The sequence below is a fragment of the Crocuta crocuta genome, unplaced genomic scaffold, assembly GCF_008692635.1.
Source record: "Crocuta crocuta isolate KB4526 unplaced genomic scaffold, BGI_CrCroc_1.0 scaffold162, whole genome shotgun sequence".
Classification (NCBI taxonomy): Eukaryota; Metazoa; Chordata; class Mammalia; order Carnivora; family Hyaenidae; genus Crocuta; species Crocuta crocuta.
The window spans coordinates 6,071,225-6,096,491 of NW_027529433.1; the positions used below are offsets into that span (position 1 = coordinate 6,071,225).

Here is a 25,267-nt window from a genome sequence, read left to right on the forward strand (position 1 = left end):
CCGAGAGGGAGACACAGAATCTGAAACAGGCTCCAGGCTCTGAGCTGTGATGCTCTCAGCACAGAGCCTGACGCGGGGCTCGAACCCATGAACTGTGAGATCATGACCCGAGCCGAAGTCGGACGCCCAACAGACTGAGCCACCCAGGCGCCCCACTAGTCATATGGACTTATACAAACTATATAACCCCAATGGCTCTGTTTTTTCATTGATATAATGGGATTCTCTAGACTTATGGGAGGACTGAAGAAAAAAAAGTGGCATTTAAAGCCTCTCACTAGGATCTGCCGTATGATAAGCACTCACATGCCCAAGATGGCAGCCGCTGGCCACAGGTGGCCATGGACCACTTGAAACATGGCTGGTCCAAACTGAGATGTGTTAGACGTGTAAAACACATACCAGATTTTGAAAGCTTAGTATGAAAAAACTAACAATTTTTTACACTAATTACATATTTAAATAGTGACATTGTCGATATATTGGCTTAAATAAAATATATTGGAATTATTATTAATATTTATGTAAGCTCTATGTCCAGTGTGGGGCTTGAATTGGCTGCCCTGAGATCAAGAGCTTCATGCTTTACCAACTGAGCCAGCCAGACGCCCCTAAATAAAATATACTGGAATTTAACTTAAAAATGTTTATTTGTGAGAGACACAGCATGAGGGGGAGGTGCAGAGACAGAGGGGGACAGAGGAACTGAAGTGGGTTCTGTGTTGACAGCAGAGAGCCTGATGTAGGGCTCGAACTTAGGAACCATAAGATCATGGTCTGAGCTGAAGTTAGAAGTTCAACTGACTCACCCACTCAGGTACTTAATCTCACTTTTCTAAGTGGAGGCTATATATTTTTTTTAATGTTTATTTATTTCAGAGAGACAGCGTGTGCACTGGATGAGAGCAGACAGGGATGGGGAGAGAGAATCTGAAGTAGGCTCAATCTGAAGTTGACAGTATGCTGTCAACATAGTACCTGACACGGGGCTCAATCTCACCAATCATGACCTGAGCCAAAATCAAGAGTCAGAGGCTTAACTGACTTAGCCACCCAGGCACCTCTTCACCTATTTTTCAAAAATTTTTATCTTTATTTTATTTATTTCAATGTTTGTTTATTTTTGAGAGAGAGTGTGAGGAGGGTTGGGGAGTTGGGCAGTGGGTGCCAAGAGAGAGGGAGGGAGACACAGAATCCGAAGGAGGCTCAAGGCTTGGAGCTGTCAGCACAGAGCCTGGTGCAGGGCTCAAACTCATGAACCATGAGATCATGGCCTGTGGTGAAGTCGGACACTTAACCAACTGAGCCACCCAGGCGCCCCTTTCACGTGTTCCTTTATGAAATGTGGTTTCTGGGTTTTTCCCGCTCATGGCCCAGAGCCTACTCGGGATTCTCTTTCCCTCTATCTCTCTGTCCCTCGTTGCTCATGTGCTCTCTCTCTGTATGTCTCTCTCAAAATAAATAAACATTAAAAAAAATTAAAATGTGGTTTCTAGAAAACTTAAAATTACTTGTGTGGGTCACGCTGAATTTATTTTGGCAAGTGCAACATTGGAACATTCTATTCTTATGCAGGAAGCTCAATGTGAGAAGCCTGCCTTCCAGTGAAGTCCACTCAATGGACCTCGTTAGTCATAGGACTTCTACACTGAGGGGAACCTTTGAGAAACAGTCCAATCTCTGATTATACAAATGAGGCAACTAAGACGTAAGAGGCTCAATGGTTACACAAAGGTCACTCTGTTTTCTAGAGTTGCAGAAAACTCGCTGAATTCTCTTTCTGTATCATCAGCCCCTCACAATCCTGTTCAGAGGTGTTCCAAATGTGTGCCCATCCCCAATTCCACTGCCTTTGTTTTTGCAAGTGAAACTCCCTAGTTCCTTAAACCTCTTTACAAGAGGGTTTAAACAGAATTCATCGTTTTGCTCACATTTGTTTGCCAATGATCTTAAGATGCGTGCCCTCCTCACCCCAATGCAAACACAAAATTCTAGACAGGGTTTAACCATCATAAATCAACTGGTTAGAGTATGGGCTCTCTGGCTGTTCAAATAATATGTAAGATATGCTGAGCAAACCAAGGACTCTACCACTCTCCTCATTTGAAGAGGTATTTAATTTTGAGGAAGAATTAAAGAAAGGAAGAAATACAGCAAGATGGGGCACCTGCGTGGCTCAGTTGGTTATGTGTCTGACTACTGGTTTCGGTTCAGGTCACAATCACATGGTTTGTGACATGGAGCCTTGCATCATGCTCTGCACTGATAGCATGGAGCCTGCTCAGGATTCTCTGTCTCTGTCCCTCCCCTGCTCATGCTCTCCTGCCAAAGTAAGTAAATAAACTTAAAAAGAGAGAGAAATACACCAGGGAGTTTGTTCATCATAGCTGTATTCAAATCCTATAGCTGGTAAATGAGACCACGCAGTGCTTGTCAGTTGGCATGGCCCCTCATATGTGACCATTCCACTCACATGGTATTTTTTATTATGCTCTGACCAATAGCATCCCTGAGCCTCCCCCTCTGCCTTACAGTTTGTCCAAGTTTGAAAAGGAATGTGTGTTTGTGGAATCTAAGGAATATTTCCAGTTGTTTAAAATTTTTCTAATATGATTATACATTTTTATCACCAGACATCAAATACCACCTTGGCCATTTAGTGCCCATGCTAGCTTGGACCCAAAGCAAAGAAAATTTTCAGGTGGAATGATAGATGCCTCCACCGAATCACGTGGTAAGAAAACAAATTCTTGAGCTGGATGACAACTTAAAGCTCTCAGGCAGCTGAAACCCACAAATGTTGCCTTTTAGTTAAACTCTCATACTTTTGCAGAAAAACAGTGTTAATAAAGGCTATAAGGATAATGCATTTTTTTTTTTTAAAGTAAGCTCTATGTTCAATGTGAGGCTTGAACTCGCCACCCTGAGATCAAGAGTCACATGCTCTACCGAATGAGCCAGCCAGGTTCCCCAAAGATCACAAGTTTTAAGCTGAATCATAAATTATAATGAGAGAGATTTACAACTGTGTAGTTTCTTTCTTTTTTATAATTTATACAGTGTTAATGCATGCCTTCATTTGCTCCTTGCACTCCTTCCTTCTTCTCTCCCTCTCCCTCATTTTATTGATGAGGAAACTGAAACGTAGGTGACTTGCTCAGAGTTCTATGGCTGATAAGTCACAGATTGAGGCTGTAATCCAAGGTCTTCCCAGGACTCCTGGGAAGCTTTTTCTGGTTAGTTCTTTCAATACCACCGGGCTTGGTACTATTGGCAAAATGGCAATTGCCCAAACTAAAACGCTTTATTTAATAAATCTACAGATGGGAAACAGAATTTGTTTCTCCCTATCTCAGTATGTGTCTTCATATGTCTCAGATCTATTAGTCATTCTTTCTCTTTGCCTGGAAAGATGTCCCAGCATCAGTTATGCAATAACTGCTTTGCTATCATTCTCCTTATTTATTCTAATATTCCTAAGGATAAAAAGAGCAGTGGCCTTGCCCTCAGTGAACTGTAAAATCTTGTGATCAAGAGTGTAGGCCCTGGAAAACTGAAGACCATCTGAGTCTGCATCCATTCTCCACTCACTAGCCCTATTTCCTAGGAAAGAGTTTCTGTCTGTTCTGTGGCTCATATGTAAAATATAGGTAATAACCTCTACCTCTTGTGGGTGCTGAGAGTATAACAAGACAAATTTCATATATATATATATATACATATATATATGAATTAATATACATATTATTATCTATCTGTATCTATAGGACAGTCCCTGTCACATGATAAGCATTCCATAGGTGTTTGCTATTATCTTCATCTCATTATTAAGAATGATAAAGTTAGCATGGTATAAAGTTTACAAGCATAAGGATTAACAATGACTCAAATTCCTGTACTGCAGGTGCTTCTGTGAAGGTGAGTTAGTCATCACGGTAAAGCTAGTTATTTTGTAATTAATCATAAGGTGACATTGGTGAAAGTTAAAAACACAATCTGTTTAACAAGGAAGCAAAAAATTTTTTTTTGATAGAGAAAAGCCAGATACTTTCATATCCCAAATGCTCTTCATTCCATGATTGTCCATTTCACACTAACTTTCTGAAGGCATTATCTGATTTTAGTTACATTTGGTTCTGTAATGAAGATCCTCAAGAAATATGCATTATGTTTGAGTTAGGAATTTGGTTAGGTTGGAAAAGAGACATCCTCAAAAGACTTTTCAAATCAATATTTAAAGTGTGTACTAATGGTAAATCCATGCATGATACAGGGCACATGAATTTAAAGCATGTCAGTGACTAGCTACTTGCTTCCCATAATTTTAGGCTTAAATTTCCTTACCTCAAAGAGACAGACTTGGACTGGATGGTCTCCAAGCTTGCTATCATTGACACACTTTATAATTATCTATTATTAGCAAGATTTTAAAATATATACCTAAAGAGTGTGTCTTTAGAAGTAAGGTTTGCCCGACATCATGAAGCTAATTCTATTCAATCTTTTGGGCAATATCCAATTTCTACGTTCAAGGAAGGCTACTTGGAGAATCTTCTTTTCAGGTTGTTGTCCACAATGATCACTGGGCTGCTTAGGGAAGGGCTATGTCTACAGCAGGATTTAAAGTATGCCCAGAGGAAGACTACCTAGACCCCAGACGTCCATAAAAGCAGTGAGTTAGTAAGAATTATTAAAACACAACCCATGAGTCCTTTTGTATAAACGAAAAAGTTGATCCTACAGTTCACTACAAATTGCAAGGCACTCCAGGAAACCAAAAGAATCCTGAAAAAGAACAAGTTGGAGGACTTACACTTAGCAGTTTCAAAACTTACTACAAAGTTACAGTGATCCCTGTAATGTGGGACCAGGATAAGGACTCACATACAGATCAATGGAATAGAATTAAGAGTCCAGAAGGTCACACATGTATGGCCAAACTGGCTTGTGGCAAGTGTACCTAAGCCCATTCAGTGGAGAAAAATAGTATCTTCAGGAAATGATGGTAAGACAAATGAACATGCACGTGCAAAAAAACCCCTGAAATTGGACTTCTGCCTTACACTAAACACAAAAACTAGCTCAAAAGAGATAATATACCTAAATGTAAAAGCAGAAACTATAGACCTCTTAGAAGAAAACATAAAAGTAAATGTTCATGACTCTGGATTGGGCAATGATTTTTTAATTTTTTAAGTTTTAGACAGAATACAAGTGGTTGAGAGAGGTTGGGGGGGAGGAGGAGGAAGAGGAGGAGGAGGAGGACAAAAAGGAGAAGGAGGCGAGACAGAGGGAGAGAGGGGGAAAGGGGGAGGGGGGGAGAGGGAGGGGGGGAGGAGGGGCGACCCTGGGATCATGACATGAGCTGAAACCAAGACTCAGACAGATACTCAACCAACTGAGCCACTCAGGCGCCCCAATGATTTCTTATTCTATGACACCAAAAGCATATGCAACAACAAAAAATAAACTGTTTTTCATCACGTTAAAAAAAACTTTTGTGCATTAAAGGACATTACCAAGAGCATAAAAAGGCAACCCGTAGAAGGGGTAAAAATATGTGCAAGTCATAAATCTGACAGGTGTCTACTCTCTAGATTATAGAAGGAGCTCTTAGAACTCTGCAACAAAAAGACAACCCAACGAAAAAACAGGTCAGAGACTTGAATAGACATTTCTACAAAGAAGGAACACAAATGGCTGAAAAGGACATGGAAAGACTCAACGTTATTCATCATCAGGGGAATGCAAATCAAAATCACAATGAGATACTACTTCATATGCACTAGAATGGCTACAACAACATAAAACAGAAAATAAGTGTTGGTGAAGATGCAGAAAAATTCCAACACTTATACCTTGGTGGTGGGAATATAAGAGGGGAAAGCCACTCTGAAAAAAAGTTCAGCAGTTCCTCAAAAAGCTAAACTTAGGATTACCTAATGACCCAGCAATTCCACTCCTAGGTTTATACCCCAAAGAAGGGAGAAAAGGTGTTGAAATAAATGCCACTTGCACACAAATGGTCATAGCAATACTATTCACAATAATCAAAAGGTCCAAACAACCCAAATGTCCATGATCAATGTGCTATATCCATACAAGGGATCCATACAAGGAGTCAAAGAAGACAGATGCTAAAGGTCATATAATGTATGATTCCATTTATAGGAAATGTCTAGAAGAGGCAAGTTCATGGAGACAGAAAGCACTAGGGATGATGGAGCAGGGCGTGCAAACATGCCCTGGGGTAGTGAGGGGTGACTGCTTACTGGGAGTTCTAGAACCTGAAAGTAGTGATGGTTGTGTGACATCCTGAATGTACAAAATGCCACTGATCTGTGCACTTTAAAAATTTTTTTGTTTATTTTTGAGAGAGAGAACGTGAGTAGGGGAGGGACAGAGAAAGAGGGAGACACAGACTCCAAAGCAGGCTCCAGGCTCTCAGCTCTCAGCCCAGAGCCTGACATGGGGCTGAAAGCGACAAACTGCGAGATCATGACCTGAGCCGAAGCGGATGGCCACTTAACCGAATGATCCACCCAGGTGCCCCTGGCTTGTACACTTTAAAATGGTAGAGTTTATGTTATGTGTATTTTACCACAATAAGAAAAAAACCCCACTGGTTCTACCTAGCACAGTGATGAAAGGAGCAGACGACATCTTTCCAGCACATGCCGGGGAGCTGGGACAGAGCCACCCAAGGGCTGATATAAGTAGGACAATGGACCGAGTTCCTCTAGATAAGATATATGGTTGCCTCACATGCCTGGCTCTTACGGTTGTGCTTTTAAAATAAATGCAAAAGATTCGCAGACCCATGGACACTCATTCAGAAATAAGTATAAATATATGACATTGAGAATACATGGTATTTTAGACTACCCGCCTTGTGATTTCCATTCATTAATGCACACATTTGCGTTGACTGCATTTAGAAAATGATGTTCAAATAACAGACAAAACCAATTATGAAAACATCTCTTCCCATTACTTCTAAGGACAAAGCATATGAGATCATAGGATCCTTGGCCTAATTTAATTTGCATGGCAGAACCACACAATCTGTATTTCCAGTTACCTTCATAATTGGCATTTTCTCAGAGGAACCCGGGGATCAGACTACAGTTTTCCTGCTTGTCTCTGCTGCCCTGCCCTGTGTTGTCTCTCTGCAAATTCAATATGACTTGGTAATCAGTAGTCTAAGGAAGTACCTTCAACCCTTAAGAGGCCAAGACTGTGTAAGAGTTCTGCAGCTTGGCCTCTGTCCTGCAACTGAGCTGTGCTCCCCACCACCAGGCTTCAGCCCCCCGGGAGGCAGGCACTGTTAATGGTTTCTTACTGCTGTAACCCCAGCAGGAAGCCAGGGCCACGGGCACAGAGCGGGTCCTAAAAGATATGCTACATGAATAGATGAAGCCTTACATGATCTGAGGACAAAATAACCAAGCCTAAATTAGAAGAAGTACGACAATGAACTTTTTCCCCCCTCCCCACCATTTTTATGGATGAGTGTGAATATCTGGGAAAAAATTAACTGGAAATGAGTGCTGTTTGAATCATGTGAGCGGCAGAATGGAAAGCTCTTGTTACAAATGAAAGCACCTCAGAACTCAGGGACATGTAACTTGGAAGTAATCTGTCAAGTATTATTTAAATATGTAAGTATTCCATTTTGGCCCTCTTCCCATCTCCATTCTCCACTTCACCCATAGAATATGCATCCTTTTGTTTATATCAGTTCTTAAAAGCTGTATTGTCTGCTGAGCATGTGTTTTGGTTTATGAGTTTTGATTTATGGTGATGGATCTCATTCTTTCTTATTCTGTGTGTAAAGGACCGGTGTGGGATATCCAAGAAGCTTTGATGGAAACAATGCAGTAGTAATTAAAAGTGTGAATGCTCCATTTGAAATCTTTGGCGGCAGGGAGTAGGGTGTAAGTCAAAGCTGGTAAACACATCCAGGCTTAGTTTAACAGGAAAGCAGGTTAATAAATCAAATGAGAGTATGAAACCTTACCATGTGTGTGCCTTTTCTACAGATACTTTATGCCAGACATTAAATTTGGCTTAAGGCACTTCCTTGCCAATCTTTTCACCACTTTGAAACACGTATTTCCCTTCAGTTACCCAAGGAATTTCACAGGCAGAGTCAATCACTTTGTTTCTTAAAAGAAAGGAATAAAATTGCTCCATGGAAAACTAAAAAAAAAGGTAGCCTTTATAAACTATTATAAACTAAACTATAAGCTGCATTTTGTTCCCTCTTAAATGATAGCCTATTACCCTTTGATTAGATGTTTGATTAATAATGTATTTTAATATTTAGATATATAAAATGTTTTGGGGATTCAGCCTATTTCAATTTGCATATTTGAAGATGCATAATCAGAGACATGTGCCCACTAAGCCCCAAACTTACTTTATCATGAGGCTTTGGCCATCTACATCTTCACCGTCCCCTATGTTGTATTTGCTTGTCAAATAAAGGGAGATCTCAACCTTTGAGAGTTGATTTAGTGTATTTGCCTTGTTAGGGTCATTGGGGTCAACTGTTCCTTCCCCTGTAGAAAGAAAACATTGTTATTCTTATCGCTCAGCTCATTGTGATGCCGGAGTCAGCAATGCAAGATAAAGGTTTACGGGAAAGACAGGCTTGGTTGTACTGGAGATAATGGTGTTCATAAAAAAAAACCCACATTCTAATATGGGGTGCAAGAGGCTCTTATTTAAGTTTCTTTTTTTTAAAATTCATTTTGAGAGAGAGAGAGAGAGAGAGAGAATGCGCACATGGTGGGGAGATGGGTTGGAGAGAGGCAGAGAGAGAAGAGAGGGAGAATTCCAAGCAGACTCTATGCTGTCAACACACAGCCTGGTGCAGGGCTCGATCTCATGAACTGTTGAGATCATGATCTGAGCCGAAATCAAGAGTTGGACACATAACCAACTGAGCCACACTGGTGTCCCTGTGGTTATCTTTTTATATAAAGTTGAATATTAAGATTTTTTTTGATCTAGACTAGGAAAATTAAACAGCAAAATGTCAACCACAGGGCAAGTAGAAGGAAGAAGCTCTTACCAAGAAAAGATTCCACACTAGGTACCTCTCCCAGCAATTCCAACAATTCATTCAGCAAGTCCTGTTTATCCGGCGCAATTGCATCCTGGTGTTCCAACAGGAGCTAAAGCAATAAAGCAATAAACACACACACACACACATAAATTCTTAAGTGCTACCATTTTTACATCAAGTTCCCTTTCCAGTTTGCCAAGATAATTTTCTTCTAATATTATGTGAATCTTGTTTTTGTGTTTTCAAAGTAAGCTTTAGGCCCAACGTGGGGCATAACCTCATGACCATGAGATTGAGAGTCGTGTGCTCTACTGAATGAGCCAAGCAGGGACCCTTATTGTTTGAATCTTAATTACAAGTCTGACATTTATATTTTTCTTTTCTTTTAATTTTTATTTTTGACAGAGAGAGAGAGAGAGAGAGACAGAGTACAAGCAGGGGAGGGGCAGAGACAGAGGGAGACACAGAATCTGAAACAGGCTCCAGGCTCTGAGCTAGCTGTCAGCACAGAGCCTGACGTGGGGCTTGAACCCACGAACTGTGAGATCATGATGTGAGCCGAAGTTGGACACTTAACAGACTGAGTCACCCAGGCGACCAACAGTCTGACATTTATTAAAATTAGAGACCGCAGGGAGGTGACACCGTTTTTAATTTTATCTTGGATGTGCCTGCTCCACACGAAGAAACTGCAGCTTTGTGAAAGGTGTTCATAAACCATCTTTCAGTAAGATCTTATGAGGTATGCCAAGGAGAAGCCTTCTACTTCTACTTCAATCCCTGTACGCCAATCCACCTTTGCAGCAAAGGTCAAAGTTGGGGAGGAAAGAGCCTAAAATGAGGCAGAAGTCCCTTGGCTAACATTGGTAGCAAAGTGGAAGGGCATTTCCGTATTTCTTCAGAGAACAATTATGCAGTAGTCAAACACCATGGATATTTTAAGAAATCAGCACTATTAGCTATTTCAATCTGCCTGCCATTGAAGATCTTTCAAGGGTGGTGAAGGCAGAAATGACCCTATGGTTCCCTGGCTAGAGACCCACATGTGGTTCCTCTGGTACATAATCCCCAAAAGGATCAAAGGGAAGGGCAGACATTACACAAATAAAAGAGGTGATATAATGACACGGTGAAATCTGGAAGGGTGAAACTTTAGGCAGGCAGCTTCTCCCCTTTATGCTGGTCATTACAGAAAGTGAAAATTTCTTGAAAATGTCTTTTAAAAAAGACCGTAGTTTGAGGTTCTCCATGTTCCTTAGAGGACAAGGGGCAAGCAAGTGGCCACAGGCTGGGCAAATCGAGCTGTGGTCATGCTTGTATGAACCTGTGGACAACTCCTCACTGCAGACAGTCAGTCAAGGGGACAGTCTTTTCTCCGCAATTACGTTCCTCCCACGTTAATACATCTGCTTCCAATCTAACATGTGAAGAAAATCCAGACTGGTCACAAGCTGTATTTCCCAGGATTGGATTCTGTTTTCAATTTTTGTTAACAAAGAGAACAGACCATTTCTCCTTAAAGAGTAGCAGTGTAAATTAATATAGTAACATTGTTTTGCCTGGAATGCCTGGGAATGTCTCATTCTAGAAGAGAACTCCCCACCACTTTATTGGTGGGAGGACACTGCCTTCAGCATATGCAGGGCCAGCATGGGGACATTTTTTGGAGATGGATAATCTACCATAAAAAGAGTCAACACAGTTGTTGCTCAAATATGAATGAGACCACTTGCTCATTAGAAAATTTACTGTGGCAAATGTCGCACTGCCTGGACATGTTTTATGATTTCCAGGGTTTATATAGAGAGCAAAGAAGTGTAGCCTCTCATTTAATCAACTGAGTCACTCGTTCTGCCCGTCACTGAGACCTGCCTTAGTTTAGGATTGCTCAAAATACCCTTGGAGAGCTTGCTGCAAATGTCGGGGAGGTTCTCTGTTCCAGCGGTAAACAAGGGAAATCGAAAGGAGAGCCCATCTTTCTTCCAAACCTGTACTCAGGATTTCGTTTCTTGCAAGAGCTTAATAAAGCAGCCCATTTTGTCACTTGTTAGTGTATCTGCTTTGATGGGGGTGGGGCAGGACCTTTCAGAGCTGTGTATTGGTGAAGCCTGTCTCCTAGCTGTGGGTATAATCCATACTGGGGGTATCCTTAACCGGGCCTCTTGACGTCAGTGTGTATCTGCAGATCTTGGGCTCTTGTTAGAATGCTAGTTCTGGGGCACTTGTCCAGTTCAGTCGGTAAGGCATGTGACTCTTGTTCTTGGGGTTGTGGGTTCAAGCCCCATGTTGGGTGTAGGGATTACTTAAAAACAAAATCTTAAAAAAAAAACACAGTTTCTGATGTGGGAGGTCTGGGGTACATTTCTAACAAGTCCTTGAGACTTCGGAGTATCAAGGTCTGAAGCGGTTTTAAAAAACGTTATCTTTTTAGATAAAAGGAAATCCATTTCAAATGATCCTAAAAAAACCAAAAACTCTCAATGCTTGGCCTTTCTACTTCAAATGACTGAGGAGCCATCAAAGGCTTCCCAATGCTGAGCTAAGTGCCCTGACCCAACAGATGCCTTACACTCCTTTTATGGCTGATTGCGGTAATGTTTGCACACCATCTGGATGGAGACATTACGACATAGAAGAGACTGTGAAACTGCCTCTGAGAAATGGGGTTTTCCAAAACAATAGAAATGATTCTTTGCAGGCAGCTGATGTTGGGTGGGGTGCCTTCTCTTGCCTAATGTCAAGGGTCAGCTTATTTGACCTCTCTATATGTCCACTATTAGAGTAGAGAGAATATTCTCATTGTCCCAGAATTTTACTGGAAAAGCTGGGAGAATTCTGAAAGGGAGAGAGAAATTGTGTCGGGGTCCAGGCAGTGTATCCCCGGTAGATGGGGGAAATCTTAGGGCCTGTCCCTGCTAGGGCTTAATCCTCACGTTTACAATGTGGCTTTGTAAATGGATCATGTAAGAAGTAAACTTTCCTTGTTTGGGAGAAGGAGTTTTATTACGAACAAGAGGGAATAAACGTACCATGTAAAAAGTAAACAGGACTTGTTTAGGAAAAGGAGTTTTAGCCATGTATAAAAGTCAGGGAATAAATAATCAAAGGTTTCTTAGTAATCAGAGTATAAGTATTACTAGCACATGCTTACAGTAAGTCCAGTAAAAACGAAGACCCTTCTCCACTGCTGAGACCCTTATCCAACCCCACTTACTGAATGTGTGCTGATGATTTCTTCAACTGAAATATAAATGACTGGTTTGCTGACTGTCACCACGTCGGTGTATTTATCCATATTAAACGTTTCTTCTGGCTCAGGGACATTACAGGCTTCTTTGAAATATTTCCTAACAAAGAAAACAAGTTCTTCAGACAGGGTTCAAATTTCTGAGGTAAAGCATTTTGTTGAAACACTGAGGAAATCATGAATTACAGTTAGGGCTTTGTTCTCCCAAACTGTGGTGGCCTGGGGACTTGTTACAGTATCTTCTAGACTGGCCCCTCACTATGGAAGCTGAGTCCCTGTTTCTGGATGTTGGACCCATCTCCTCAGACACAGGAACACAGAAAGCAAGAGGGTCCCGGTTCTATTAGTGACTCAGTGTAAACAAATTATGGGGCAGGTTACTTAAAAAATGTTATTTTGAAAGTGGGGCTCCTGAAATTTAAACAAAAACATCGAGACTGATAATCTTTGAACTGAGAATCCAGTCTTTCTGGAGAAAATAATCTGAAAAGCAATTCATCAAATGTGCTACTTTCAATGGCACATGCTCCTGGGCCTAATAATCCTTCAGAACGTCTGTTGCCAACCTGACAGAAATTCGAGTTAAGCCTACACTACTCCTAGTTGATCCGAACAATGGCTGCTGGCCAAGGGAAAGAGTGTTGAGGCTAGACGCACAAATACATACAATGTCCCATTCCTCCAGTAATCAGAGTCTAACAAGTCTGCTCTGTTCATAATAGCAAATTTAGATGGGGATTAAGAAGCTAGGTTCTCTGCTCATGGTTTAGGAGCGATCCTTCATACAGGTAGAGAAGGTATTTTAGTCTATAATGTGGTAAACTTTCACGTCTGAAATTGTCCTTGGTGTATCTCCTAAGGTACGCAAGGCTTATCTACTAGAAAAGGCATCTACCTTCTCAGCCCAAGGCTGAAGAGATTAAATAGCACACAGCCATGCTGGTGTGGGAGAAGACCATGTTTCCATGTGAGGGTTGGTCTTCCTATGCTTTGACAGTTTGGCTTCTGACACTTTTAAAAGGTTGCTGAGGAACACATAGGAAAAATACAAGGGTTGGAGGAAAAAGTATGAATTTAAAAGGAAGTGAGGGGGGGGACTTTGGTTTTCTTTCTTTCTGAAGAGCTGGAACCATGCATGTTTGATAACAATAATCTGAGAAAAAAGGGAGTAAAAGGAAGGAAGCTGTAGTAGCAGATAAGGACTTGCAAGAAATAGTACTTTATTCATCCGTGAGAAGAACTAAAATTAGCAGCTTGAGAAATCAAAACTTCCTGTAGTAAGAGGATTTGGAGGGAATTTTCTCACAAGAGGCCACAATTAATTTTTTATTGTTTAATGTTTATTTGTTTTTGAGGGAGAGAGAGCATGAGTAGGGAAGGGGCAGAGAAAGAGGGAGACATAGAATCCAAAGCAGGCTCCAGGTTCTGAGCTGTCAGCACAGAGCCTGATGCAGGGCTGAAACTCACCAACCACGAGCTCATGATCTGAGCCGAAGTGGGGCACCTAACCGACTAAGCCACCCATGCACCCAGGAGGCCATAATTCTAAAGAGAGAACAGTGATCATGAACTCACCTTTGTGAGTAGATAAATCATTAATCCAGAGGAAAACTGAGGAATGGGAAATGAATTTTCCAAGTGAGGAGTCAAAGAGTCCGTATTTATGTCTTATTTCTATGACCTACTACCAGTCGAACGGCAACAAGAGGAAAAACAAATGCCTAGTTGAACATGGTTCCTGGGAGAGCTCAGGGTGAGTGCATCTTCTTACCAGACTCACTCCTAACGTGTTCCCATGGAAAGATTCGAGATCTAATTTAGAAATGCATATCAAGTCAATGGACTTAAGTCTCACATGGCTAAGAGAGGTTTGTCAACAGGACATATTCATACACAATCCTCAAGAAATATAAAAAGCTGGATTTCCTGGCTTTTTCAAAATGAAATACTCCATTTTCTCCTAACTTGTTTGATGCAGATAAGCAAGTTCCTTCTCACGGGACACATTCTTCAAACAAACAGACAAACAAACAAACAAAACTCCAAAAACTCTTCTTAACACCAATGAAGAAGAAATCAGCCGTTCTGACTTTTACTCTAAGTACTATAAGCCAACAGCATACCAGGAAAAACCAACACTTCATTTTGTCCACAGCAGAAAGCAAACATCTGGGGATAACTCAGCGTAGCAGGGGCACTGAGTGCAGGGGTGGGACGGGGGAGCTCCAGACAGAAGTACCCCCGCCTGGTCTTCCGGCTCTCCTCTCTCCCCACAGAGCCAACCAGAAGAAATGCATCCCACCACCCGAGGCTCCTGTTCCTCACCCCCAACTCCAGTTCTAAGTACAGAACACCCATTATTCTTGCTCATCATCTTCCAAGTTCTCCATAAGCCAGGACCCCTCTCACCTGAACTCATGATAGGTCTCTGATAAGTAATTGTTCATAGATGAGAGATGCTCGTTTTCTCCTTCAAACAGCTTGTTGGAGGCTGCGTGCTGAAGAACCTTGGCCACCGATCCCAAGTTTCTCCTCTGGTCGGAATTTATCTGGCCTCCGGCTGTCATGTCGATGATATCAAAGCCATCAGGAGCTACAATAGCTGGGTTCATGTACCGATAGTACAGGAGGTTTCCAACAATCTGGAGTAAGGCAGAGGAAGAGACTATTTTTAAGAGAAAAACCTCAAGAGCTTTAGATTTCTTTAAATCGAAGTCAGTATTTATTGATGTTTCCCAAGAAAGATCATTTTCTGATCTGAATCCTATCAAGGAGTTAGGTAAAGGAAGTGAAGAGAATCACACATCACTAATATAGTCAACACAAGTATTTTTGGTGAGAGACAGAACTTATTAGACCATATTGCCCCCAAGTGCTCTCGAATGAAGAATTTCAATAATGTATAAGATCTCCAAAGTAAACTCCGCATAATCGATAATCTTGACAGTCATTAAAAACAGACAACCTGCAGCTTTTTACACACCAGGATACAGGAGGCAAAAAAAAAAAAAACTCACAAAATGGTATGTGGGTAATTTTGGCTGACACCCCCAGGGGAGGCAAGGGGGAGATGACCCTTGAAAATCTACCTTTAATAGTTCATCTTCTGTGGCATCAGGAAATTTCTCATGGATCGAATTCTTCAGTACTTTGGCTATATACCTCAATCCATAACTACATGTAAAACAGATGACAAAAGAAAATAACGGAAAAAAGCTAAGTGAGGAAGAAATACAAAGCAGTTGTTGCAGTCAACTAAAGCTGAGTAGTTGTCTTAAAAATTAAACATAAAATGAGATGGTAACAGAATCACAGGACCTTCCCTGATGATAATAACTGAGTGTCCCCTCTTTAGAGAATGGTTATGCATTTAAAATGCAAGCACAGGCAATCTTTCCAAGTAGTAAAACAGCATAAGGGGAAACTCCTTTCTTTACTGCGAGGATTTATTTTACATAGTATTTCAAGAACTTTCAGTGAAGAATGTTCACTCTGCTACGTGTACAACTTACGGCAGTAGATCACGGGAAGAAATGATAGATTTCAGGACTTTGTCTGTGACCCTTCTCAGGTTCTCAATGGATGCCTCCAGTTTATTTTTCACTTCTGGGTATGTGAGAGCTTGTTCTGTGGTCACATCATAAGGCAGCTTGCTGAAAACACAACATGGGCCTTCCATTAATTGGGGCTTTAGAATAAGCATTTATGTCCTTGCCAAGCTATTTCTACTATCAAGCTTTGTTCAGTGCAGTGGACTCCACCCATACAGGGGAGGCTGTGTGCGTCCAGACCATCCCTGTGCCACTAGTGGATCAAGGGTGCTCCAGGCTCTCTCCTGGGGCTCTTCTGGCAAAATAATGGGTGACTCAAACAATGGAGACCTAGCTAACTTTCTATGTCTTTAATTACAAAAAAAGCAGTATGTTCATTACAGAAAAAAAAATGCATATAAGCAAACAAGAATATAATACCAACCTAAACACAACCATTTTTCATATCTTGATGCATAACTTTCTAGGTCCCAATGTATAATTCTGTGTATGTGGGCCTTCCACACTCTTGGGTATAATGGAGTTGGTGCCTATGCATATCCCATATAGATCCTGTGTGTGTGTGTGTGTGTGTGTGTGTGTGTGTGTGTGTGTGTGTACGTACATATACGTATACACATATTTTATAGAAAATGGGTTATTGTACCCAACTGTAACCAAAAACTATACAAGCATTTTTTCCATACCAATAAAAATATCTCTATATCATTATCCCAAACAGTTATTAGTCTACTACGTGTTCTACAAACATTTATTTAACAAATTCCTCAAAGCTAAATATTTTGACTTTCCCCAACTTTTTGCTGTTACAGACAGTGCTGGGAGAACCATCCATGCAATTCTCTGTGCGTATGTGAACTATTGCACAAGGCACCCTTCTGCAGAAAATAAGGAGCCGGGATTGCTTAGATCGACAAACCACTACCCAGAATAAGCCCGTTCCACCTGGCTTATTAATGCTTACACAGGCAAGTCACTCACTTGGTAGATGTGAAACGGGCATATCTTCAGGTGAGGAGAAAGTGTGTGCCATTTCTAGGTCTACGTTTAGAAACACATGGAGAATAACCAAGGCAGAGAATTATAGAAATTGTGGCTTTGGGGCTCATATTTTAAATTTGAAAATACCATGTAAAACCAAGATGAGCAAGAGTCTAAGAACACTGTCTGTATAGATATGTTAAAGGGAGTAACATCTTGAATTGAAAACTGACTTTGGAGGGGGCGCTTGGGTGGCTCAGTCGGTTGGGTGTCTGACTGCAGCTCAGGCCATGATATCACAGTTCCTGAGTTCAAGCCCCGCACCGGGCTCTGTGCTGATAGACAGCTCAGAGCCTGGAGGCTATCTTCAGATTCTGAGTGTCTCTCTGTGCCTCCCCTGCTCGTGCTGTGTCTCCATCTCTCTCAAAAATAAGTAACACATAAAAAAATTTTAAAAAAGAACAACATTGACTGTGGATATTAAATTTCGTTTTTTTTAAACCTTTAAAAAAGTTTTTGTTTATTTTTAGAGAAAGAGAATGCATGAGCAGTGGGGGGAGAGGGGATGGCAGAGAGAGAGAGAGAGGGAGAGAGAGAGAGAGAGAGAAGAGAGAGAGAGAGCATCTCAAGTAGGCTCTGCACCAGAGCCTGATGTGGGACTCAAATCCATGAACTGTGAGATCATGACCTGAAACAAGAGTTGGACACTTAACCAATTGAGCTACCGAAGTGCCCCTAAATTTTGTTCTTTTAAGAGAGTTTAAGAGTATATAATAACCATGTAAAAATGGTCATAAGACACAAATACAAAACCAACATCGTCCGGGCTCATTTACCTGGCTTCTCCAGTCTGTGTTTCTAGTTGGTTCACCCAAGCCTTGTACACCTCTACGGGGTTTGTGTTGATGGTCAGAGACTTGTCATCGAGGATCTCTTTCACCACAGGAGCCAGGAGCTGGCGCAGCGTGTTTTGTCCACGCGCCCCTCGGTTGAAGCTCACAACCATCTTGATGACGGTGGGGTTCCCAGTCACTATGTCCTGTACCTGATCCACCTTTGACCTAAAACAAGCCAAGACCAAAACAAATGATTTGCCTCTACGTATAGAGTTTTAAACAGTGTATGTTCTCTCTGGCAGGCAAGGACTTCCTCCATGAAAATCAAAGATGGTGTCCTTTAAAAGGAAGCAATCATTTTTAAGATGTGTGTTCCTTGTTTGAGGGACTCAAGCACGTAAAACCCAAGTGCTCTGCCTTAATTTCAATCTAGAAGGCAGGAAGGAGCTGAAGGTGGACCAACACTAAGAGGAATACAGGGTACCACCATGCAAGTATTATGTCCCATCTAGTTACCAAATTTTATTTTATTTTATTTATTTATTTATTTTAAATATTTTTATTTATTTCTAGGAGAGAGAGAGAGACAGCGCGAGCAGGGGAGGGTCAGAGAGAGAGGGAGATAGACTCTGAAACAGGCTCCAGGCTCTGAGCTGGCAGTCAGCACAGAGCCCGACGCGGGGCTCGAACCCACGAACCGCGAGATCATGACCTAAGCGAAAGTCGGACGCTTAACTGACTAAGCCACCCAGGTGCCCCTAGTTACCAAATTTTAAAAACAACTTTCTTGATTCAATTAACTAATTCCTTTTCTTTGAATCCCACTTGAACTGACTGCAGTGCAGCTTCTGGCTATATACACAGGCCTGAGAGTGCTCTGCTCCACTGCCAACTCCCAAGAGCATCCCCTCTCCTCCTCCCTTTCACCTCTGTGCAACCTCTGAAGCTCTGTACCCCCTTTTCCCTTATGGTCTCGTAGTGCTATATTCCCATTCTTCTCTTACTCAACCACTCCCTCGGTCTCCTTTGCTGGCTCCTTTGCCCACATTTTAACTGTTCTCACTCACGTCTTTCTTCCATGATCTACCGTCAAACCTCACTCAGTCGTGCAACTTCAATTACCATCTCTCTGGAACTTGTCCTCTGAGCCCAGGGACTAATCCACTTCTCCTTCCTGGGAGTTGGGTCTTCAATTTCCAATTTCCTGCTGGACGTTTTCACCCACACATTCTAAACTTGTAGCTCAGAACTGCTATAAAAGTTCAAACTGTATCTTTTTCCTTCTGACTCCCCCATTTCTCTGACCTGTGCAGCTGCAATCTATTCTGTTCATACACAGCAGCAAAACGCTTCTTCTAAAAACCCAGTGTGGTCCCATCAGGACCTTGCTCAAAGACCTCCACACCTTCCCAGGAAGTAAACAGTGCTTTGCACTCAGGCCTGTACTCAGCAACTCCCAGGATTTGGCCCAACCGACCTTCTAGCTCCATCTTCCGCTTATACGAGTTAAATCGCATCTTGGCTAGTCTCATCCTACTGTCCTTCTTGGACTTTGGCCCATGCTTTTTCTGTCAATAGTGCGCCTTATTTCCCTTTTCCACTTCTTATAAAAAACTGTAGATATTCTTCAAGGATTTGGATCAGTTACCTCCTTTTCCACAAAAGCTTTATTGACTGACCAACCTAACTGGAGTTATTCTTAGGTATCTATGTATTTATTATTTCTTAATTTGAGGACAGTTGACACACAATGTTAGTTTCACGTATACAACTTCGTGTTTTGACAAGTTCATTCAAGTTTATACATTATGCTGAGCTACCATCAGTCCTATTCTATCACTATTATAATACTATTTGTAACTGGAACTTTTCTTTCGTCTCTCTGATCTGTTACATAATGTATATCATTCATTAGTACTGGTTTATTTCAGGGCACACATTCCTATATGTATCTCTCATGTAGCCTGTTTCTCATGTTGGTTTACAGAAACCCTGAGGGCAGAGATTCCTACCTAACATGCTTCAGAGATCTATAGGAAATAGAGCAGCTTAAGGTATTAAGAAGCCAGGAAGGCAGTTAAGTTTCCAGTTGGTTGAAAAGGGTATTTTTCATGTTTTTTCCCCCACTTAATATAGGTATCTCCACATTTTTTTAACCTTACTGAATCTGAAATCAGCAAAAAGTAGTTTAAATTCCAGTATGAGAAGCAAAAAAAAAAAAAAAAAAAAGGATATTCAGCAGAGATTGTTACCACCGCCCCCCATTTATAACTTTATTACTCACAGAATTTTAATTAAATTAAATTTTTTCTCACTGACTTTCAAAAAGCTTTCAAGTTGTTGCACACTTGCAAAATCAAAAGTTAGTTTAGCACCGAAAAAGGTATCACTGGTGGGAGAAGGCTGTATCGGAATATATCTACAGTAATGTGGAAATTTCTTAAGGAATTCGATACATTTTAATATGCATGAGTCATTTATATGAATAATTTAAAATTATTTTAGTAAATCAGAAACAGGTGCCACTAAAATGATCTACTCATTGGTATTTGTACATCTATATTTATATACCTACTTTATTTCTTCCTCCAGAGCTGTCTTAAAAAGCTTGAGGAGTAGATATTCTTCTCGTTGATTGGAGGCATAATTGTATAGTGTGAAAATAACAGTATCCATAAATTTAGTTGACTTGTTCTGTGGCATCTGGAAAATCAGCTTAGCCAGGTATAAAGGATTGGTCTAAAAGAAAAGAGGGAAGGACAGAGTCCCCCACAAAGCTGTATGTTAATATATTATTAAAGCAGAGAGGAGTTCCTAATTCCCTGCTCTTCAGTAGTTTAATATGGGTAAAGCCTATAGTGGAGTATTTGGCACAAAAAAAGACTTTAAAACATATCACCTAATACCAATATCATAGGAAGTTATATTAGAAAGCTACAACAGGATTTAAGTTCTATATACTATCTATTTAATGAAATGATTGTGTGCACTTTACACTGTTAACCATTGCAAGTCACGTATTAATATTTATTTTAGAGACTCAGAAGAGAGAGGGGGTGGCAAATAGAATCTGGTCTCTGAAGAGACTTGGAATAATAAAACAAGAGCCCAACTAAATAGACTATTCTAGAAGGACTGCTGAATGAATAGAAGGAAATAGACTAGAAAAAGAAAAGGGTATGTTTACATGTGGGGACAGTGGGATGGGCATGACATTTTCTAAGGAGAGAGAAGGTAGGAATGAGGTAGGAAGGCTGAAGAGAAGGGTGAAGGTCAGGACAGTTGATAGATAAAATGGCAGAAGACAGTGACAGAGGAAAAAAAAGACATCTTAAAACTCAAGAATTAAAAACAAAATTGATGTGGAGTTCTGAGGGCTCGACTGAGGATAGAGTTCCAGAGATAGAGCACCAGTCTTCACGTATGTGGCTTTTATCCAGTACTATACCAGCCAGATGGAAGTTAGAGGAGAAAAACTATTTTTTAGGTGACAGAGGAAAATATTTATGCAAAGAAATTTAATACATCTACTCTTCAGCTTCCTGCTGATGAAAAAAAGAAAATGTGCCATACATGGAAACTCATGTTCATTTAATACACCCCAGCAGTTTTGCTTTAAAGTTTCTAAGAAAACACAAATTCTAGTTTACTACTCAGATTTACTTTCAAGCTCGTCATGATTGACTGAAATTTTATGAAGCAGTAGCTGAGGACGTTTCTGTTTACAGCGCTGCAGTGATTCTTTTCCCACACTAAGCATGGGATTATGGGACACGAAACTCATTCTAAAGCTCAAGAATCCTATTCCTCATTCCTCCCAGATGACCTAAAAGTTTTACATTTAGGCTCATATTGAAGAGGCAAACCCATATACTAGCTGTCCTGTGTGTCTTATAATTCTTGCCAAGGCATTATCCAAAGGCCAAATCCAGACCATTTGTTTTTATATAGTTTCCTCAATGATCTGGAGCTAATGTCTCCAAAGGAGAGAGAAGAAAAGGTAAAGAAAAATGATTTCAAGAGATACTTCCCTTCATACAACTGAATGGTCGTGCTCTTGGGTTGTTTGGGGAATCGAACTTGGTGGGAATATTCTCAACATGTTTCTGTGCTTTTTAGCCTTTCCATTAATGAGTCTCCACTTACATGACAGGGTAAAAAAAAAAATAGACGTCATAGGCCAGTGACTACATTCCCACCTTCCTTATGACACAAAATCTAACATTAGAAGCTAAATCCTAAAGAAGCTTCATACATTTGGGAGGTTCATGGATATCAAAAAGAATAAATGCCAATGGTTAAATTTCCAAGCGGTGCATGACTAGCCTTCTAATTTAGGTAGACAAAAAGCCTTCTTTTCTGGAAAGGTTGCTGGTGTTATTAAGCAACAGATTCCATGAACAATACTGTCTTAACATTTTCTTTGCATGCTGCCACATCGTGGCCATCTGTGGCACTACACTTGCTCTCCAATCTATTATTCCAGACAGAGACTTCTCCACTCGGCTAAAATTAACATAGCTTCTTTCCCTGGGGCAAACCGCACCGCACTTGTGGTCTGAGTAATGTGTTCTCTGTATTCCTAATGCCAGCGCTGTGCTCAAGCAAAGATCCAGGTACCTCCGGGCCTTGAAAGAATCACCATCATGAGCAGAAGCAGCCACACAAGGGGACACCTGACTCAAGCAAGACTTGATGATCCAACTTTGGCGGGAAAGTTTCCTGCCCGAGGGGAGGCTTTGTTTATCACTATCGCTTACTCAGTTTCCTTGGGACTAAGTGGATGAGCTAGTGAGGCAGATGAGGTGAATGAGTGTTTAACCAAACCAATAACTGGTTCACCACAGTCCAACCACAAGCAGCTCAACTGATCAGCTCTCACCTGCACCCTGAAAGCAGCAGAGTATGACTGTTCATTTACGTCTGAGTAATGCCATGAAAATAATGAACTAAAAAAGATACTTATTTCCCGAATCCAAACTCTCTGGCTCTTTTCTTGAAAGAAGGGCAGGCTGGCACAGGTCAAGATCCAGTTTTCACAGACTTTTTTTCATGGCTGACAGCACCTACTTATGTTATTATTAGGTGTACGCTGTTTCTGCAGATAACTGTAAAATAATGTAGTCACGAAAGGTGGGGCTCTGAAGTCAAACTGTGCCTGGTTTCCAATACCCTTGCTTGACCCTTTGCTGGCTTCATCTCCCTTTTCTCATACAGAATAGGGGAATAACACTAATTACTATTTTTCTGATGGTTCTCAGGGTTGTAGAGTAAGAATTAAATGAGATAATGTATATAAAACATCCCAGAATAGCACTTGGTACTTAGTAGGTACTCAAAACATGTCAGCTACTACCACTTTAGCACAGGGAAAAAAAATCCACTGTAAACCACAAAACTTAGAGTGATCCCAAACTTATCGGTCCAAAACACAGAGTAAAAGCAATTGTTCTCACCTGTAAAAGATAAAACAGCTGCTGATAGGTTTCTAGTGTTTTTCTCCTCTCCTTACTCAAACTTTTAATTCCCTGGTTGTCGGTGTTATTCAGTATTTGCATTTCTCCACGTTTTTTCTTATTCAGCTTTGTTCTGTGTGAAATTACATCCTGGAAAAAAAAATTTATTAAAGGACTATGTTTTACTATGGTATTCTTTATCTCCTTCCTTCATACACATCCCGAAACACACAGTTGGAAAGATTAATTTTCCACATTTCATGAAATTAATGAAGGAACAAAGGATTGAGAATGTTAAGGAAATCCAGCTCACAGGTGAACTGGGCTTTTGTAATATTTGTTCTCTAAAGCTGCACTTAATTGCTTTTAAGATGTAATGCAGGCACCAAAACATTTCACTAAGGAAAGAATGGTCTTTCCAACAAATGATTCTGGGATAACTGGCTAGTCACATTTAAAAGAAAGAAGTCAGACTCCTACCTCACATCACAAACAAAAATTAACTCAGAAGACATCAAGGAACTAAATGTAGGCGCTAAAACTATTTGAAAGAAAACCTAGGCATAAATCTTTGTTCTCCCTGGATTAGGTAATGGTTTCTTAGTTACGATACCAAGAGCACTAGTAACAAAAGAAAATATACATAAATTAGAGTTCATAAAAAGTAAAACCTTTGTGCTTCAAAGGCCACTATTGATAAAAAGGCAGCCCACAGAAGGGGAGAAAATATTTGCAAGTTATGCATCGAATAAGGGATATAAAGAACTCTGGCATCTCAAAAATAAAAAGAAAGCCCAATCAAAAATGGACAAAAGATTTGAATAGGCATTTTCTCAATTCATACCCTGTTGGTATAGGAATGTAAAATATAGCCACTTAGAAAACATTTGGCAGGTTTTCAAAAGTAAACACAGAGTTACCATATGACCCAGCAATTCCACTCTTAGGTATATATCCAAGAGAACAGAAAACGTATGTTCACACAAAAACACGTACATGAATGCTCACAGTAGAATTATTCATAATATCCCATAAGAGGAAACAACTCAAATGTTCATTAACTGATGAATGGATAGACAAAATGTGGTATATCCATACGATGGAATGTTATTTGTCAATAAAGGGGAATGAAGTACTGATTCATGCTAAAACATAGGTGAACCTTAAAAACACTATAATATGTGAAAGAAGTCACTCACAATAGACCAGATACTGTGTGATTCTATTCATATGAAATATTAACAACAGGCCAATCTATTGAGATAGAAAATAGATTAATGGTTGCTCTTATTGGAGGAGAACAGGTAATAACTGTTAATGAATATGGGTGTTATTTTTTTTTGAATTGAAATGTTACTCACAGCTGATAAAATTCACATACTATCTAATTTGAGAACATTTTCTCTTGAGTTTCTTGTTGGGGTGAATATTCTAGAATTATGGAAGCTATGCTTGCACAGTCTTGTGAATATACCACACACCACTACAGTGTACACTTGAAAACAACGAAGCAGATCTATAAAACTATAAAAGCACTTGCAAAAAAATATGTAATGTAGAGATCAGAGATAGAATTGAAAGGAATCCCCTAAACATTTGACAAAGCTTTTGTCAATCATGCTCCTTTAACCGTTTACAGAGAATCTTGGAAAAGGGATGGTTCCAAGTGCCGTCAAGCAATCACTTCAGGCTACTGTGTCCCCTTCAGATGTTTAAACGGTCATGAACAAGAGGAGGACTTTTAGATAAGGGTCTACCACACATTTTTATGGGGACTCACAGCAAAAAGATACATCTGTCTTCCACTGGTAAACACACATTCAATGCACACACACGCGCACTATGAAATACTCAACCATACTGCTGGGATACACGCTGGTACCTTCAATTTCCCTTTATTCTATTCCTTTTTAAAGACTGCTGATGTTACTCACTAAATTAATTTCATGATCCTCCAAGGACACATGACTCACAGGAATGCCCCTGCTCTAGAATGCCTCCTCTGCCATGTAACAATGGGTCGCTGTTCCACAGAATAGGTGGCAATAAAGCTGTTTTTCCTAAATGTTCTTTTATCTGCTTCCCTGAGCTCCTAGCCAAGCCTCCATGTGAGGAGTCCATCT

General features: G+C 40.5%; 1 protein-coding gene across 1 annotated transcript in view; it reads right to left on the minus strand.

Moving 5' to 3' along the window:
* The window catches only part of IQGAP2 (IQ motif containing GTPase activating protein 2), a 294,214-nt gene that overhangs the window by 16,675 nt on the left and 252,272 nt on the right, over nt 1–25,267 (minus strand). The window contains exons 22-30 of the mRNA XM_077759841.1: nt 23,145–23,294; nt 20,264–20,427; nt 17,689–17,913; nt 15,833–15,973; nt 15,410–15,494; nt 14,730–14,962; nt 12,288–12,420; nt 9,080–9,182; nt 8,423–8,564 (exon numbers count right to left, since the gene is read on the minus strand). Of these exons, the coding sequence (XP_077615967.1) occupies nt 8,423–8,564; nt 9,080–9,182; nt 12,288–12,420; nt 14,730–14,962; nt 15,410–15,494; nt 15,833–15,973; nt 17,689–17,913; nt 20,264–20,427; nt 23,145–23,294 (1,376 nt within the window). The remainder of the gene's footprint in view (nt 1–8,422; nt 8,565–9,079; nt 9,183–12,287; nt 12,421–14,729; nt 14,963–15,409; nt 15,495–15,832; nt 15,974–17,688; nt 17,914–20,263; nt 20,428–23,144; nt 23,295–25,267) is intronic.